This window comes from Balaenoptera acutorostrata, chromosome 13 (assembly GCF_949987535.1).
Source record: "Balaenoptera acutorostrata chromosome 13, mBalAcu1.1, whole genome shotgun sequence".
Taxonomy (NCBI): domain Eukaryota; kingdom Metazoa; phylum Chordata; class Mammalia; order Artiodactyla; family Balaenopteridae; genus Balaenoptera; species Balaenoptera acutorostrata.
In genome coordinates this window covers 27,645,116-27,663,147 of record NC_080076.1, presented here as the reverse complement: position 1 = coordinate 27,663,147, position 18,032 = coordinate 27,645,116, and the positions used below count along the sequence as shown (strand labels likewise).

At 38.2% G+C, this 18,032-nt stretch overlaps 1 protein-coding gene across 7 annotated transcripts in view; it reads right to left on the bottom strand.

Annotated features, from left to right (window-relative positions):
- PIAS2 (protein inhibitor of activated STAT 2) overlaps positions 1-18,032 on the bottom strand; it is a 94,211-nt gene that overhangs the window by 40,187 nt on the left and 35,992 nt on the right. For all 7 annotated transcript variants that reach the window (XR_452464.2, XR_003621962.2, XM_007197204.2 and 4 more), the window contains 2 exons: positions 4,344-4,394; positions 4,123-4,213 (listed from right to left, as the gene is read on the bottom strand). Coding sequence is in view for 5 of the 7 variants with exons in the window: in XM_007197204.2 (XP_007197266.1) it covers positions 4,123-4,213; positions 4,344-4,394 (142 nt within the window). In the remaining 2 variants the exon portion in view is untranslated. The remainder of the gene's footprint in view (positions 1-4,122; positions 4,214-4,343; positions 4,395-18,032) is intronic.

Below are 18,032 nucleotides of genomic sequence, written 5' to 3'. Positions count from 1 at the left end.
TGATCCTCACAGTGTGCTCAGCTGTTTCTGAAGTCTCCTTTATTGTATATTAAAGAATAATTTTTATTCTCTCCCAACCCCTGCCTCCAATTCTACTCCTTTTCCAATGCTGCCATTGGAGACCCCAGGGCTTCTGACCTGAAGAATGACCTTTTCTTCTGTATTAGACAGACTGCTTCCTCACAGTATGAAGGTGTGATACTCCCATGTTTTAAGCTGGTAATTAGTTGTACAGGCTTGACCAAATTCACGTTCAAATTTTCAGGCACAAAAACTACATAAGGAATGTTATGTTCTTCCTATTGTACCACATCATGAGGCACAGAGTGTCTGTCTGCCCCATTTTCAGTGATGTAAAGGTTGATCAGTTCAGCTGATGTCGGCCTGACCCTTCCACTATAAAGTTCCGTATCCAGCTTTGACCTAATGGTTTTAGTATCCATCGATGATGGTTACCTAGATCCATTATCCGATTACAGATTACAAAAAAACGTTTTTAAATCCATTCTTCCTTTTGCTTATATTAGTTGAAATCTTTCCATAAAGAACTTGACCTCATCAACATTTGGTTACTCTGAAATCAATGATTCTCTCCCTTAACCAGTTTTTAGAGTAATGAGTTGATGTAACCTCCAATGGTTTATTTTAGCATAATTATAAACTCATTTATATCTTTGATAATTTTGAGTCCACTTAAGTATTATTTTTTTAGATGCCAATATTATCCCACCTCAGGCCAAGGGAATCTCTTCAAATTGGTGTGTGTGTGGGTTTCAAAAGAAGAAAATATTGACTTTACTTCAGGCCAGATTTACTGTGAGGCAGACCGTCGGTGTAACTAATATATGCAGGAAAAAAATAATATATCAGGAAAGAGAAATCCACAAACTCAGAAAGAGAATACATTGAGATAATGGCACTAGTACTAATAAGTCTCCCGCTGCACCGAGAAGAAATACTCAGGAGATCTTTGTCAGCTGAACTGTGAGCACACATCCTCTCCATGCTTTGGAATCTTTCCAAGAAATACTACCCCATGTCAACCCACCTCCACACACCAACCTTACAGCTCCAAAGGTTCACATACATTTCTCAAAATCTGTTTAAAAGGAAAAATAATTCAGCCTCTCAAAATAACTCTCCAAGCAAAGAATTTTTCTCCCTTCTGCCCTTAAAAACATGTCATTTTCTCATTTGGCTGTCACTGTGTATGCTTGCAGTGCTTGAGTCAAAGGTGGAGGTGTGGGGAAGATTCTCAGAGGCAGTTTCACTTGTGTCTGTCCACTCTGCACTTATCGTTCTACAAGTCCTGCTATGAACTGCTTACTGTCATCCCTGTATCAAGGGACTGGAAAAATCAAGAGATAAAGGTGTTTTATAAAACTCAGCATCTTGATGTGGGTAAAACAGCACATAAACTGCTTTCATCACCATCTGACCCTTAAGAATCCAGGGACACGTTGCTATTATCAAGGTAACACCATTTCCCATTCAGTTTACTCTTTGCTCATCATGGATCCATAATGACTGCATACTGCAATAAGGTCATACACATAGACACTTGTTCCCAGACACAAATTCGAATTTATTCAGAGCTCTAATGGGAAATCCCATGACTTACTCCTCCAGGATCTGTTGTATGATAAACCGGGATCATGGGCAAGGACCACATGTCAAACTTCTTTGTGGCCTGTTGATGCTTCTTACAATTGGAACAAAGTCCCTGAAGATCTCCATGGTGGTGAAGAGCTCACTTCTTCTTCTGAGGCGGCAGTACACTCACATGATTCTCATAAGTCTGCTTCATGCTAGTAAAGGCTCCATATTACATTATCCCAAACAACAGCACTTGTGGATCAAGGGGAGGTCTCAGCAGTTTTTCATCAGTTGCATGTAAATTTACGTCAACTGTTCCATAGGCGTTCACAGGGCTGCAGACGAAAAACCTGGGAAAGACTGGCATCTGGTCTTTGGGATGGTCCTATTAGGGTCAGGCAAGCTCGCCCCTGCCCCCACCATCACCCCACTGCCTTCTGTTTATGAAATCTGTTTTGAAATCCCTTGTCCTAATGCTCACCTTTCTTCACCTCCCTCACAGGTGCTCCTGGAGCCACTGCAGGACTCTGGCTCCAGAGGTGAGTGCAAGACCCATCAGACAAACGGTGTTTCACGTAGTAGCTGATGTGTTCACAAACAGCCTAGTATAAGTACTCAACGGTTAGTCAGTGCTTTTGGAAAGAAAGCAGCAGTGACTGAGTAACAATGTCCCAGAGGAAGTGCTCAACTGCCTAATTTCTTCTCTCTCAAAAGTCCTGGAAAAATGACAAATTCAGAGCTATCCATAGTGGTGCTGCAGATCTCATGGATGAAAATATTATAGCAAAAATACTGGTCCACCTGGAAAATTGTGTGGAATGTGTGTATACACATCGGTCACTATCATATTTTCTGAAGCAATGCCAGAGTTTAGGTAGAGCCTCACACATTTCAGACACGACCCCCCAGCACTGGCACATATAATACTGGATAGATCTTCAAGGTGGGTCTATAGACATCAAGAAGGTCATCATAATTAGATATTTCTTCAAGGAGAATGAGAGAGTTAAATAGCAATAAAAGTCAAAGGTCAAAAGAAATCTTAGCCCATCGTGGACAAAGAAAATTGGATATGAAAAGCAATGGAAAATGTGCTATCATTCCAAAATCCCAGGTTTCCTTTGCTACACATCTGGCCACCCAGTGGCATCCTTCAGCTCCAAGTAAGGCTGCTTCTTCCCTTGGTTTAGATCGTTATATGATCCATCCAGATAAAAGACAGCTCCTGAGATCTGTTGTTGCTTATAGCCAGAAACCCAAGAGACAAAATGTCCCACCTGGGTTTGAGCATGCACAAGGCCATGAAAGCATTCCTCCCCACCATATCTGCTCAGCCTCTGAAATTTCCCCTTTCATCCCCACAAAACTCTTTCGTATGATTTCAGCCTCACAGACATCTTTCAAAAAGAGTAGGCAGTGGTGCAGTATTGCTCAAGCCCTATAAAATGCATGAAACACGTTATTTCTCAGGTCTCTAAATCCACAGGCTACGTATGAGAGAAATGAGACTCGTGACAACCAAGAAGTCAGATCTTTGACTGGCAGGGTCGGCCTTGGCCATGGGCCATCTTCACTTTGGGCTTCAACTACAACCACTTGGCCCTGGTACAGCCTGCTCACAGCTGTTGCGCATATACTTATTCCAGAGACAAGTCTTGTGCCCAGCAGGAATGCTAAACAGCTGCCCCATCTCTATCTCAACAGTCACATGGTAACTGCTTTGCTGAAATGGCAGCTTAACATAATGGTAGAATCACTGTTCTCACAGCACGTCTTCAGTTAAGATACATATCCACTCTGTAGGGCTTGAAAAACAGGCCATGCTCTACTACTATTGTGATTAAGGCTTTACTTCCACACAGCTGTACCAAATTAGTAACTTAGTCCAAACCTCAGTGGAGACAGATACATAGTCCAGTCCAACAATTAATTGTTATATTAAGATTTGACTAACAGGATTTGAAGAGTCTGGAGCTATCTAACAGGTCAGAAACAGGCTATACACACTGAGAGAGTGTGTGTGTGTATCTCCCAGGTGCTGAAGCCCATATACTACTTCACTGCTTAAACAACAGGTTGTCAATCAAATACCACTGCATCCATCCCCCAAGTGTGTGCACCATCAAGGCTCAAGCTCAGAATCCTTAATCTCCATGTCCAGTCGCTCTCAGCAGCCTCTAACTTTCATCATCTCATACATGGCTGAGGCCCAGCTCATTCAGACATCCACTACAACACGCTGCCCTACATATGCAGGTCCTGCCCTGCCACTATGCCATTTGATATGATCTTAAGAGTCTTTCACAGCTTCCTCGCTTCCTGGCACAAGATGCTTCAAGCTCATCTTTTCCGTCTCCCCCAAACCTGGAATCAGCCACTTCCCCAAGGAGCCATGAATCTCTCTAGTGGAAAACTGCATTTAATGCTGGGACTGTTCATTGGTCCTAAGTGATCACTATTTCTAGGCCTTGTTAGTATTTATAATAAACTTACATACAAAAGCCTTGTGAATAAAAAGCAACTTACAGGCAAAGGAAACAGCTTCCCATTTACTTTTATACAGAGACTATTGGGATAGTTATCTTCTTGAGGGCAACTCGTCTCTGCCAGGCAAAGTCTGCATTAAAGAAAAAAAAGAAATACTCTTAAATAATGTACTCAAACATGTTTATGTATTTACAAATTCAGGACTATATACATACAGTTACAAGTATAAAATTAAAGTAACAAGAAAATTTCAAACTCACCTCAACTGAACTTGGACTGTATAATCTCTCCTACCACCTGGCAAAAAATCCCTGTTGGAAAGAGAAAAAAATTGGGTTAAGAAAACACAACTAGAATTCACAGAAACATTCTCAACAGAAAAAAGCATTATTGGTATTTTTACTCTTAGTCCTTAAAAAATGAACACTACCTTACCAATAGCACAAGGCTTAATTAAAACACTGTAGTGATGACAGCCCTCATTTGCTTAACATTTAGTCTTGTCTTTATGGCAATTTTAAAGTATTTTCAATTCATGGGAACTTTCGCAATACAAGTTTTATTTCAACAGACAACAGACTTGGTTAACAGGAAAAGGAGCATGGTTCTAAGAGTTTAATAAATTAATTTGTTTACTTACAGTGGTTCTGAAGCCTTGGCTGAGCATTCTAATCACTTGCAAATTTTGTTTTAATATACAGGCCCACACATCAGATATTCTTATTGGTTCTGAAGCACAGTCTGAGCATTAGTGGTTTTTACAACTACTCACGTGATTCTAATAAAGAACTAGGATAGAGAACTGGTGTCTAGAGTCTCAGAACCTCTATACCACAGCAACTTCATAACTATGTACCCGAATAAGGAAACAGAATCTCTTAGAATTTCTAGATGAGAACCTAACAGAGTCTCATATGAAATATCTCTGGGATGGAACCTCCTAAACCCTTGCCACTCAAAATGGAGTCCACAATGAAGCAGCATTGTAACTGCTTGGGAGCTTCTTAGTTAGAAATGCAGAACCTCAGGCCCCACCCCAAAACTACAGAATTAGAATCTGAATTTTAGTAAGATTCCCAAAGTGACATGTATTCACTTTACAGTTTAAGAAATCTTCTCCTTAGCCATTATCATAAATCTTGGACTGTGTCAGAGAGAAGATCATTAGAGATTACTCCTGTCTTGAGAGTACATAGAGCCCTCCATCTTGTTCCAACTTGCTTCTTACTGCTTCCAATTCTCTATGTTCACAGGAAGGCAGTAAAGCACAGTAGTGCCCAGCCTGAGTTCTATAGTCCCAAACTGTATGACCTTGGGCAAATTACCTAACCTTTCTGTGCCTCAGTTACATCTGTTAAAGGTGAAAAATTACTGCATCTACTTCATGAAGTTGCTGTGACAAACGTGTTAATACTACATGTGAAGTGCCTGGATATAAGAAGTGCTCAACAAGTGTGAGCAGCTGGCTGCTATTATTGTTAACTGTTTCTCTTGCCAGTAGCAGCTTCCACATTTCTCAAATGCCTATTCAAAATATCCTAGACAACACTGACCTCTTGAGAGTAACTCATATCATTCTGCTCATTAAAATCAAGAAACACTGCAAAGTCTGGGTGCTGAGGCATCAAAGATAAATAAGACATAATATTTGCTCTCAAAGGTCTCATATGCTAGTAAGTAACAAATATATACAACTAAAATAATATGTGGTGTTACAGTACATTATGAAAAATAAGTGTTACAGAAAAGAGGGAAATTCAATTTTGTCTTGAAAGTTCAAGGCAATTACCACAATCAGTCCAAACAAATTAGAAAACAGGGTTTGTACAGCAGTGGTTCTCTTTCCACATAGAGAGACACACTTCCATCAGTAACAGTGGCTTCACTAGTAGGGTGATTCTCAACAGAAGGAAAGGTGAGTATCAACCAGAGATACATGGCAGAAACTTGTTAGGTTGGGAACATAATTTTTAAAAAGAGAAAAGACAAAAGACGAACCTAGAAAGATAAATGGGAGAATGTTATAAAGGGTTTTGAATGGTTCACTAAAAATTTATACTTATTCCAGTAAGGGAAATTAACATAAACTGGGAAATGCAATGTGTTACAGATCTTCACAAACGTGACGAGTAATGACTACGCATCTTCTGACATTCATTTTCTGCCAGTCACTGCTCTAGGAACTTTCACATGTTGAACTCATTTATCAGATATAAAGGCATTTACTATATGCCAGGCACTGTGACAGGCTCTGAGAATATAAAAATGAGTAAGAGATGTTGGTTTCATTAAGAAGTTTGTAAATTCAAGTAGTCAAATAAATGCTTTAATAGAAAATAAGTACATGAGAGTAGTGCAGAGGGAGACAAATGATGAAATTGGGGAAATGTGAAAAGGCATCACAGAAAAGGGAAGACTTAAACTGGCCCTTAAAACATGACTCAGGTTTGCCAAGCAGAGTAAGGAGGAAGAGGATATGCAAAGATGCACAGCTATGAAAGTCTAGCTAGAGTATAGGCTGCTAAAGAGTGACAGGAGATGAGATGATTAAAAAAAGTTTCGTAGATCCTACAGAGGCCACTTCTCCAAAGTCGAGAAACAAAACTCACCTACCACATACATAAAAATACAAATAGCAACTCAGACAAAATGAGGTGGCAGAGGAACATTTTCCAGATGAAGGAACAAGATAAAACCCCAGAAGAAAAACTAAGTGAAGCAGAGATAGGCAATCTACCCGAGAAAGAGTAATGATCGTAGGATGATCAAAGAATTTGGGAGAAGAATGGATGCACAGGGTGAGAAGTTAGAAGTTTTTAACAGAGTTAGAAAATATAATGAACAACCAGAGATGAAGAATGTAATAACTGAAATGAAAAATACACTAGAAGGAATCAACAACAGACTAAACGATACAGAGGAATGGATCAGTGAACTGGAAGACAGTAATGGAAATCACTGCCACTGAACAGAAAAAAGAAAAAAGAATGAAAAGAAATGAGGATAGTTTAAGAGACATCTGGGACATCAAAAATCACTAATAATTCACATTATAGGGGCCCCCAAAAGGAGAAGAGAAAGAGAAAGGGCCTGAGAACATATTTGAAGACATAACAGCTGAAAACTTCCTTAACGTGGAAAAGGAAGGAAAAATAAACAAATGGGACCTAATCAAATGTAAAAGCTTTTACAAAGCAAAGTAAACCATCCACAAAACAAAAAGACAATGTACGGAATGGCAGAAAATATTTGCAGATGATATGACTGATAAGGAATCAATATCCAACATTTATAAACAGCTCATACAACTCAACATCAAAAAAAAACCCGATTAAAAAATGAACAGAACTGAACAGACATTTTTCCAAAAAGGAAATGCAGATGGCCAACAACATTGTTAATCATCAGAGAAATGTAAATCAAAACTACAATGAGGTATCACCTCACATGAGTCAGAAGGGCTATCATCAAAAAATCTACAAATAATAAATGCTGGAGAAGGTGTGGAGGAAAAGGAACCCTCCTACACTGTTGGTGGGAATGCAAATTGGTGCAGCCCCTATGGAGTACAGTGTGGAGGTTCCCTAAAAAACTTGAGTTACCATATGACCCAGCAATCCCACTCCCAGGCATATATCCAGAAAAGACAAACACTCTTAATTCAAAAAAATACATGCACCCCAATGTTCACAGCAGCACTACAATAGTCAAGACATGGAAGCAACCTAAGTGTCCATCAACAGATGAATGGATAAAGAAGATACACATACACAGAGACACACACACTCAAACACAATGGAATATTACTCAGCCATAAAAAGAATAAAATATTGTCATTTGCAGCAACATGGGTGGACCAAGAGATTATCATACTAAGTGAAGTAAATCAGACAGAGAAAGACAAATATTATGTACCACTTATATGTGGAATCTAAAAAAAATAACACAAATGAACTTATTTACAAAACAGAAAACAAACTCAGACATAGAAAACAGACTTATGGTTACCAAAAGGGAAAGGGGGCTAGGGGTAGGGATAAATTAAGAGTATGGGATTAAAAGATACCACCATATATATAAAATAGATAACAAGGATTTACAGTATAGCACATGGAACTATATTCAATATCTCGTAACAACCTATAATGGAAAAGAATCTAAAAAAGATACATATATATCTGAATAACTTAGCTGCACCCCCCCCGAAACTGATGCAATACTGTAAATCAACTATACTTCAATTTAAAAAATTAAATTTTAAAAAAAGAAGATGAAGAGGATTAACCAAGATGGCAGAGTAGAAGGACGTGCTCTCACTCCCTCTTGCGAGAGCACCAGAATCACAACTGGCTGCTGGACAATCATCGACAGGAAGACACTGGACTTCACCAAGGAGGATACCCTACGTCCAAGGACAAAGAGAAGCCACAGTGAGACGGTAGGAGGGGCGCAATCAGAGTAAAATCAAATCCCATAACTGCTGGGTGGGTGACTCACAGACTGGCGAACACTTATACCACAGAAGTCCACCCACTGGAGTGAAGGTTCTGAGCCCCACGTCAGGCTTCCCAACCTGGGGGTCCAGCAACGGGAGGAGGAATTCATAGAGAATCAGACTTTGAAGCCTAGGGGGAACTGATTGCAGGACTTCGACAGGACTGGGGGAAACAGAGACCCCACTCTTGGAGGGTGCACACAAAACAGTGTGTGCATCGGGACCCAGGGGAAGGAGCAGTGACCCTGGGGGAGACTGAACCAGACATACCTGCTGGTGTTGGGGGGTCTCCTGCAGAGGCGGGAGCTGGCTCTGTTTCACCGTGGGGACAAGGACACTGGCAGCGGAGGTTCTGGGAAGTACTCGTTGGCATGAGCCCTCCCAGAGTCTGCCATTAGCCCCAGCAAAGAGCCCGGGTAGGCTCCAGTGTTGCGTTGCCTCGGGCAAAACAACCAACAGGGAGGGAACACAGCCCCACCCATCAACAGTCAAGTGGATTAAAGTTTTACAGAGCTCTGACCCGCCACAGCAACAGTCAGCTCTACCCACCTCCAGAGCCTCCCATCAAGCCTCTTAGATAGCCTCAACCACCAGAGGGCAGACAGCAGAAGCAAGAAAAACTACAATCCTGCAGCCTGTGGAACAAAAACCACATTCACAGAAAGATAGACAAGATGAAAAGGCAGAGGGCTATATACCAGATGAAGGAACAAGAAAAAAACCCCAGAAAAACAACTAAATGAAGTGGAGATAGGCAACCTTCCAGAAAAAGAATTCAGAATAATTATAGTGAAGATGATCCAGGACCTCGGAATAAGAATGGAGGCAAAGATTGAGAAGATGCAAGAAATGATTAACAAAGACCTTGAAGAACTAAAGAACAAACAGAGATGACCAATACAAAAACTGAAATGAAAACTACACTAGAAGGAATCAATAGCAGAATAACTGAGGCAGAAGAATGGATAAGTGACCTGGAAGACAGAATGGTGGAATTCACTGCTGTGGAACAGACTAAAGAAAAAAGAATGAAAAGAAATGAAGACAGCCTAAGAGACCTCTGGGACAACATTAAATGCAACAACATTCACATTATAGGGGGGTCCCACAAGGAGAAGAGAGAGAGAAAGGACCAGAGAAAATATTTGAAGAGATTAGAGTTGAAAACTTCCCTAACATGGGAAAGGAAATAGCCACCCAAGTCCAGGAAGCGCAGAGAGTCCCATACAGGATAAACCCAAGGAGAAGCACGCCGAGGCACATAGCAATCAAAGTGGCAAAAATTAAAGACAAAGAAAAATTATTGAAAGCAGCAAGGGAAAAATGACAAATAACATACAAGGGAACTCCCATAAGGTTAACAGCTAATTTCTCAGCAGAAACTCTACGAGCCAGAAGGGAGCGGCATGATATACTTAAAGTGATGAAAGGGAAGAACCTACAACCAAGATTACTCTACCCAGCAAGGATCTCATTTAGATTTGACGGAGAAATCAAAAGCTTTACAAACAAGCAAAAGCTAAGAGAATTCAGCACCACCAAACCAGCTCTACAAAAAATGCTAAAGGAACTCCTCTAAGTGGGAAACACAAGAGAAGAAAAGGACCTACAAAAACAAACCCAAAACAATTAAGAAAATGGTCATAGGAACATACATATCGATAATTACCTTAAACGTGAATGGATTAAATGCTCCAACCAAAAGACACAAGCTTGCTGAATGGATACAAAAACAAGACCCATATATATGCTGTCTACAAGAGACCCACTTTAGACCTAGGGACACATACAGACTGAAAGTGAGGGGATGGAAAAGATATTCCATGCAAATGGAAAACAAAAGAAAGCTGGAGTAGCTATACTCATATCAGACAAAATAGACTTTAAAATAAAGAATGTTACAAGAGACAAGGAAGGACACTACATAATGATCAAGGGATCAATCCAAGAAGAAGATATAACAATTATAAATATATATGCACCCAACATAGGAGCACCTCAATACATAAGGCAACTGCTAACAGCTATAAAAGAGGAAATTGACAGTAACACAATAATAGTGGGGGACTTTAACACCTCACTTACACCAATGGACAGATCATCCAAAATGAAAATAAATAAGGAAACAGAAGCTTTAAATGACACAATAGACCAGATAGATTTAATTGATATTTATAGGACATTTCATCCAAAAACAGCAGATTACACATTCTTCTCAAGTGCACACGGAACATCCTCCAGGATAGATCACATCTTGGGTCACAAATCAAGCCTCAGTAAATTTAAGAAAATTGAAATCATATCAAGCATCTTTTCTGACCACAACGCTATGAGATTAGAAATGAATTACAGGGAAGAAAACGTAAAAACACAAACACATGGAGGCTAAACAATACGTTACTAAATAACCAAGAGATCACTGAAGAAATCAAGGAGGAAATCAAAAAATACCTAGGAACAAATGACAATGAAAACACAACAACCAAAACCTATGGGATGCAGCAAAGGCAGTTCTAAGAGGGAATTTTATAGCTATACAAGCCTACCTTAAGAAACAAGAAACATCTCAAATAAACAATCTAACCTTACACCTAAAGAAACTACAGAAAGAAGAACAAACAAAACCCAAAGTTAGCAGAAGGAAAGAAATCATAAAGATCAGAGCAGAAATAAATGAAATAGAAACAAAGAAAACAATAGCAAAGATCAATAAAACTAAAAGCTGGTTCTTTGAGAAGATAAACAAAATTGATAAGCCATTAGCCAGACTCATCAAGATAAAGAGGGAGAGGACTCAAATCAATAAAATCAAAAATGAAAAAGGAGACGTTACAACAGATACCGCAGAAATACAAAGCATCCTAAGACACTACTACAAGCAACTCTATGCCAATAAAATGGACAATCTGGAAGAAATGGACATATTCTTAGAAAGGTATAACCTTCCAAGACTGAACCAGGAAGAAGCAGAAAATATGAACAGACCAATCACAAGTAATGAACTTGAAACTGTGATTAAAAATCTTCCAACAAACAAAAGTCCAGGACCAGATGGTTTCACAGGTGAATTCTATCAAACATTTAGAGAAGAGCTAACACCTATCCTTCTCAAACTCTTCCAAAAAATTGCAGAGGAAGGAACCCTCCCAAACTCATTCTATGAGGCCACCATCACCCTGATACCAAAACCAGACAAAAACACTACAAAAAAAAGAAAATTACAGACCAATATCACTGATGAATACAGATGCAAAAATCCTCAACAAAATACTAGCAAACAGAATCCAACAACTCATTAAAAGGATCACACACCACGATCAAGTGGGATTTATCCTAGGGATGCAAGGATTCTTCAATATACGCAATGTGATACACCATATTAACAAACTGAAGAATAAAAACCATATGATCATCTCAATAGATGCAGAAAAAGCTTTTGACAAAATTCAACACCCATTTATGATAAAAACTCTCCAGAAAGTGGGCATAGAGGGAACCTACCTCAACATAATAAAGGCCATATATGACAAACCCACAGCAAACATCATTCTCAACGGTGAAAAACTGAAAGCATTTCCTCTAAGATCAGGAACGAGACAAGGATGTAGCACTCTCACCACTATTATTCAACATAGTTTTGGAAGTCCTAGCCACGGCAATCAGAGAAGAAAAAGAAATAAAAGGAATCCAAATTGGAAAAGAAGAAGTAAAACTGTCACTGTTTGCAGATGACATGATACTATACATAGAGAATCCTAAAACTGCCACCAGAAAACTGCTAGTGCTAATTAATGAATTTGGTAAAGTTGCAGGATACAAAATTAATGCACAGAAATCTCTTGCGTTCCTATACACTAATGATGAAAAATCTGAAAGAGAAATTATGGAACCACTCTCATTCACCATTGCAACAAAAAGAATAAAATACCTAGGAATAAACCTACCTAGGAGACAAAAGACCTATATGCAGAAAACTATAAGACACTATTGAAAGAAATTAAAGATGATACCAACAGATGGAGAGATATACCATGTTCTTGGATTGGAAGAATCAACACTGTGAAAATGACTATACTACCCAAAGCAATCTACAGATTCAATGCAATCCCTATCAAATTACCAATGGCATTTTTTACGGAGCGAGAACAAATCATCTTAAAATTTGTATGGAGACACAAAAGACCCCGAATAGCCAAAGCAGTCTTGAGGGAAAAAAACAGAGCTGGAGGAATCAGACTCCCTGACTTCAGACTATACTACAAAGCTACAGTAATCAAGGCAATATGGTACTTCCACAAAAACAGAAACATAGATCAATGGAACAAGATAGAAAGCCCAGAGATAAACCCACGCACCTATGATCAACTAATCTATGACAAAGGAGGCAAAGATATACAATGGAGAAAAGACAGTCTCTTCAATAAGTGGTGCTGGGAAAACTGGACAGCTACATGGAAAAGAATGAAATTAGAATACTCCTTAACACCATACACAAAAATAAACTCAAAATGGATTAGAGACCTAAATGTAAAACTGGACACTATAAAACTCTTAGAGGAAAACATAGGAAGAACACTCTTTGACATAAATCACAGCAAGATCTTTTTTGATCCACCTCCTAGAGAAATGGAAACAAAAATAAACAAATGGGACCTAATGAAACTTAAAAGCTTTCACACAGCAAAGGAAACCATAAACAAGATGAAAAGACAGCCCTCAGAATGGGAGAAAATATTTGCACATGAGTCAGCAGACAAAGGATTAATCTCCAAAATATATAAACAGCTCATGCAGCTCAATATTAAAAAAACAAACAACCCAATCCAAAAATGGGCAGAAGACCTAAATAGACATTTCTCCAAAGAAGACATACAGATGGCCAAGAAACACATGAAAAGCTGCTCAACATCACTAATTATTAGAGAAATGCAAATCAAAATTATAATGAGGTATCACCTCACACCAGTTAGAATGGGCATCATCAGAAAATCTACAAACAACAAATGCTGGAGAGGGTGTGGAGAAAAGGGAACCCTCTTGCACTGTTGGTGGGAATGTAAATTGATACAGCCACTATGGAGAACAATATGGAGGTTCCTTAAAAAACTAAAAATAGAATTACCATATGACCCAGCAATCCCACTACTGGGCATATACCCAGAGAAAACCGTAATTCAAAAAGACACGTGCACCCGAATGTTCATTGCAGCACTATTTACAATAGCCAGGTCATGGAAGCAACCTAAATGCCCATCAACAGACGAATGGATAAAGAAGTTGTGGTACATATATACGATGGAATATTATTCAGCCATAAAAAGGAACGAAATTGAGTCATTTGTTGAGAAGTGGATGGATCTAGAGACTGTCATACAGAGTGAAGTAAGTCAGAAAGAGAAAAACAAATATCGTATGTTAATGCATGTATGTGGAACGTAGAAAAATGGTACAGATGAGCCAGTTTGCAGGGCAGAAGTTGAGACACAGATGTAGAGAATGGACATATGGACACCAAGGGGGGAAAACTGCGATGAGGTGGGGATGGTGATGTGCTGAATTGGGCGATTGGGATTGACATGTATACACTGATGTGTATAAAACTGATGCCTAATAAGAACCTGCAGTATAAAAAAACAAACAAAACAACTAACTTTCATTGGGTTATTTGTATGGAAATATGTTAATATAAATGTTTCAGACATTACATGAAATTTCTAAAAATCTTATATTTGTATTTGTATGGAAATATGTATGGAAATATGTTAATATAAATGTTTCAGACATTACATGAAATTTCTAAAAATCTTGTATTTGTATGGAAATATGTATGAAAATATGTTAATATAAATGTTTCAGACATTACATGAAATTTCTAAAAATCTTATATTTGTATTTGTATGGAAATATGTATGGAAATATGTTAATATAAATGTTTCAGACATTACAGGAAACTTCTAAAAATCTTATATGTTCTGGTATAATGTTATAAGTAATAATCCTAGTTATTACTTTAAAATGTATATCTCAGAAATAACTAATTTTCTTGTCAACTGCATTATTATGAACTTTCATCAAATCTTTAACCATGGTCATTTTTAAGTCTTTTGTCATTTACAGACAGTTCTGGGTGTACTCTGATGATTTTGCAAATATGTTCCTATAAAAGAGTTTCATCTTCAAGAAATTCATGGAAAAGACTCTGACAAGTACAGGTTTCTGGTAACTGACTGTACTGCTGAACTGAATGAATAAGCATTTTCAGAACTCTAATGAAAAACTGATGAACTCATAAAACTGCTAACAAAAGATCAAGATGAAAAAAAAGAAATTAATTACATGGGACTGAGTGAACTGATGAGGATGAGTATAATTTTTGTGACTTTCTGTCTGAATTAAAAAAAAAAAATCCCACAAGGACTCAGAGGAAAAGAATATACAAATCAATTTTCACTGCAAAGTAAAGGAGCTGTTACAGTGGAGGATTACTGGACTGAATGTCAATATTATGACATAGTATAAGTGTGTTTCATGTTTGGTAATTGCAATCATTGTTGCTTTTGTTGTGGTCATCCATGTACAATGCTTGGTGTCAGTCTATCTATCTCTTGTAAAAATAAAATACAGTGTGTGTGTGTGGAAAAAAAAAAAAAAAAAAAAAAAAGATACATGCACCCGAATGTTCATTGCAGCACTATTTACAATAGCCAGGTCATGGAAGCAACCTAAATGCCCATCAACAGACGAATGGATAAAGAAGTTGTGGTACATATATACAATGGAATATTACTCAGCCATAAAAAGGAACGAAATTGAGTCATTTGTTGAGAAGTGGATGGATCTAGAGACTGTCATACAGAGTGAAGTAAGTCAGAAAGAGAAAAACAAATATCGTATATTAACGCATGTATGTGGAACCTAGAAAAATGGTACAGATGAGCCGGTTTGCAGGGCAGAAGTTGAGACACAGATGTAGAGAACAGACATATGGACACCAAGGGGGGAAAACTGGGGTGGGGTGGGGATGGCGGTGTGCTGAATTGGGTAATTAGGATTGACATGTATACACTGATGTGTATAAAATTGATGACTAATAAGAACCTGCAGCATAAAAAAACAAACAAACAAAACAACTAATACTAAACTTTCATTGGGTTATTTGTATGGAAATATGTTAATATAAATGTTTCAGACATTACATGAAATTTCTAAAAATCTTATATGTTCTGGTATAATGTTATAAGTCATAATCCTAGTCATTACTTTAAAATGTATATCTCAGAAATAACTAATTTTCTTGTCAACTGCATTATTATGAACTTTCATCAAATCTTTAACCGTGGTCATTTTTAAGTCTTTTGTCATTTACAGACAGTTCTGGGTGTACTCTGATGCTTTTGCAAATATGTTCCTATAAAAGGGTTTCATCTTCAAGAAATTCATGGAAAAGACTCTGACAAGTACAGGTTTCTGGTAACTGACTGTACTGCTGAACTGAATGAACAAGCATTTTCAGAACTCTAATGAAAAACTGATGAACTCATAAAAGTGCTAACAAAAGATCAAGATGAAAATAAAAATTAATTACATGGGACTGAGTGAACTGATGAGGATGAGTATAATTTTTGTGACTTTCTGTTTGAATTAAAAAAAAAAATCCCACAAGGACTCAGAGGCAAAGAATATACAAATCAATTTTCACTGCAAAGCAAAGGAGCTGTTACAGTGGAGGATGACTGGACTGAATGTCAATATTATGACATAGTATGAGTGTGTTTCATGTTTGGTAATTGCAATCATTGTTGCTTTTGTTGTGGTCATCCATGTACAATGCTTGGTGTCAGTCTATTTATCTCTTGTAAAAATAAAATACAGTGTGTGTGTGGAAAAAAAAAAAAGATGAGTAGAGTAGGATGTTGAAGAGAACTGTCAAGCAATGGAGTATGGACTTCATAAGGTTTTTAAGCACAAGAAAGAAAAAACTGTATGGGCTTTAGAAAGATCACTTGGTCAGCTGGGAGAGTTAGGAGGTCATTACAATTGTATAGGCAAAAGATGAGGGCTTGAAAGTTATTTAAACATAAATATCACTGAATGATATTTAGGGATAAAAACTGATAGGACTCAGTGACTGACTAGATACAGGAAGGTAGGATAAGGGGACCTAGGATGGTACCCAGGTTTTGGAATGGTGCAACTGGATAGATGGTGATGCTACTCACCAGGATAAGCAGAGGTAGAGCCAGTTATGGCATTCAACCCCCAACCACTGAGTGAGGTGGTGATTATTTTTCCAATTTTACACACTGGGTAAATAAGATTCAATAGGCTTTAGGAACTTACCTAGGGGCATACAGACTTAAGTGATTGAGCCAGAATTCACATTCCAATTGATACTACTCTAAAGACCATGCTAACTCCCTCAAAGGTAGAGTTAATTCAAGTTTTAAATCTTGAAAGAGACATAAAAGAAGGATCAACACAGTGTAGCAAACTGAGGGGATGTGGTAGATGAAGTATGGGATAATACAAAGAGGCCTCTGTCCAGGCAGATCCCATGCCATTAATGAAATAGACAACAGACCGAAATATATACTAAGCAAAAATCTCTTTGAAGCCAGTTAATAAAAAAAAAAGCACATTCACGGATACTATCACAGAGCAGTGAGAAGAGAATCACACACTGATTTCGGGAACATGCAAGAGATGTCAGTGTAAGAAACTGAGAGAGCATGATTACAGAGGCAATGGTAGCCAATGGAAGGAGTGGTGCTATAGCCAAGAACAGAGCTGAACTCACTGATCAATCATTATAAGATGTAATAGAAAAAAAAAAAACAAAAAACCCAAACCTGAATGCATTCACGCCTCTGGTTTAGACCTTATCACCATTACAGGAAAAGGGGAGGAGCTGGATGCACAGCAGTAGTTTTCAAATTTGCACACTGGAAACCCCTGGGGAGCTTTAAAAACTACTGCTGTTTGGGTTCCATCCTCAGAGATTCTAATTTAATTGGTATGAATGAAATCTGGGTATTTGGAGTCTTAAAGCCTCCCCAGTTGATTCGAATATGCAGCAAAATTTGAGAACCATAGGGATAGAAGTCAAATGATACCACAAGAAGCACAATTATCCAAATCCAGAATGTGTAATATGCTAACAGAGTCAAATGAACCACTTTTTTCCAGAGAAAGTGGTAGGAAGTACTGTAAGAGCAGAACCAGAGCTCCTTGGAGAAGTTATCTTTCCAGAACTGGGGCAGAGAAAATAAAAGATGAGCCTGGAGCAGTAAAGTAGTCCTCAGAAATGGGTGGAGACATATCAAAAGGGCATAGGAGCCAACCTGAAAGAATGGCCAATAGCCAAAGGTGGAACAGTTTGAGCAACAATATGAATTATATAGCACTGGATTATAACCCAGAGTACCCCAGGGCCCACACAGATACAAGCAAGTAA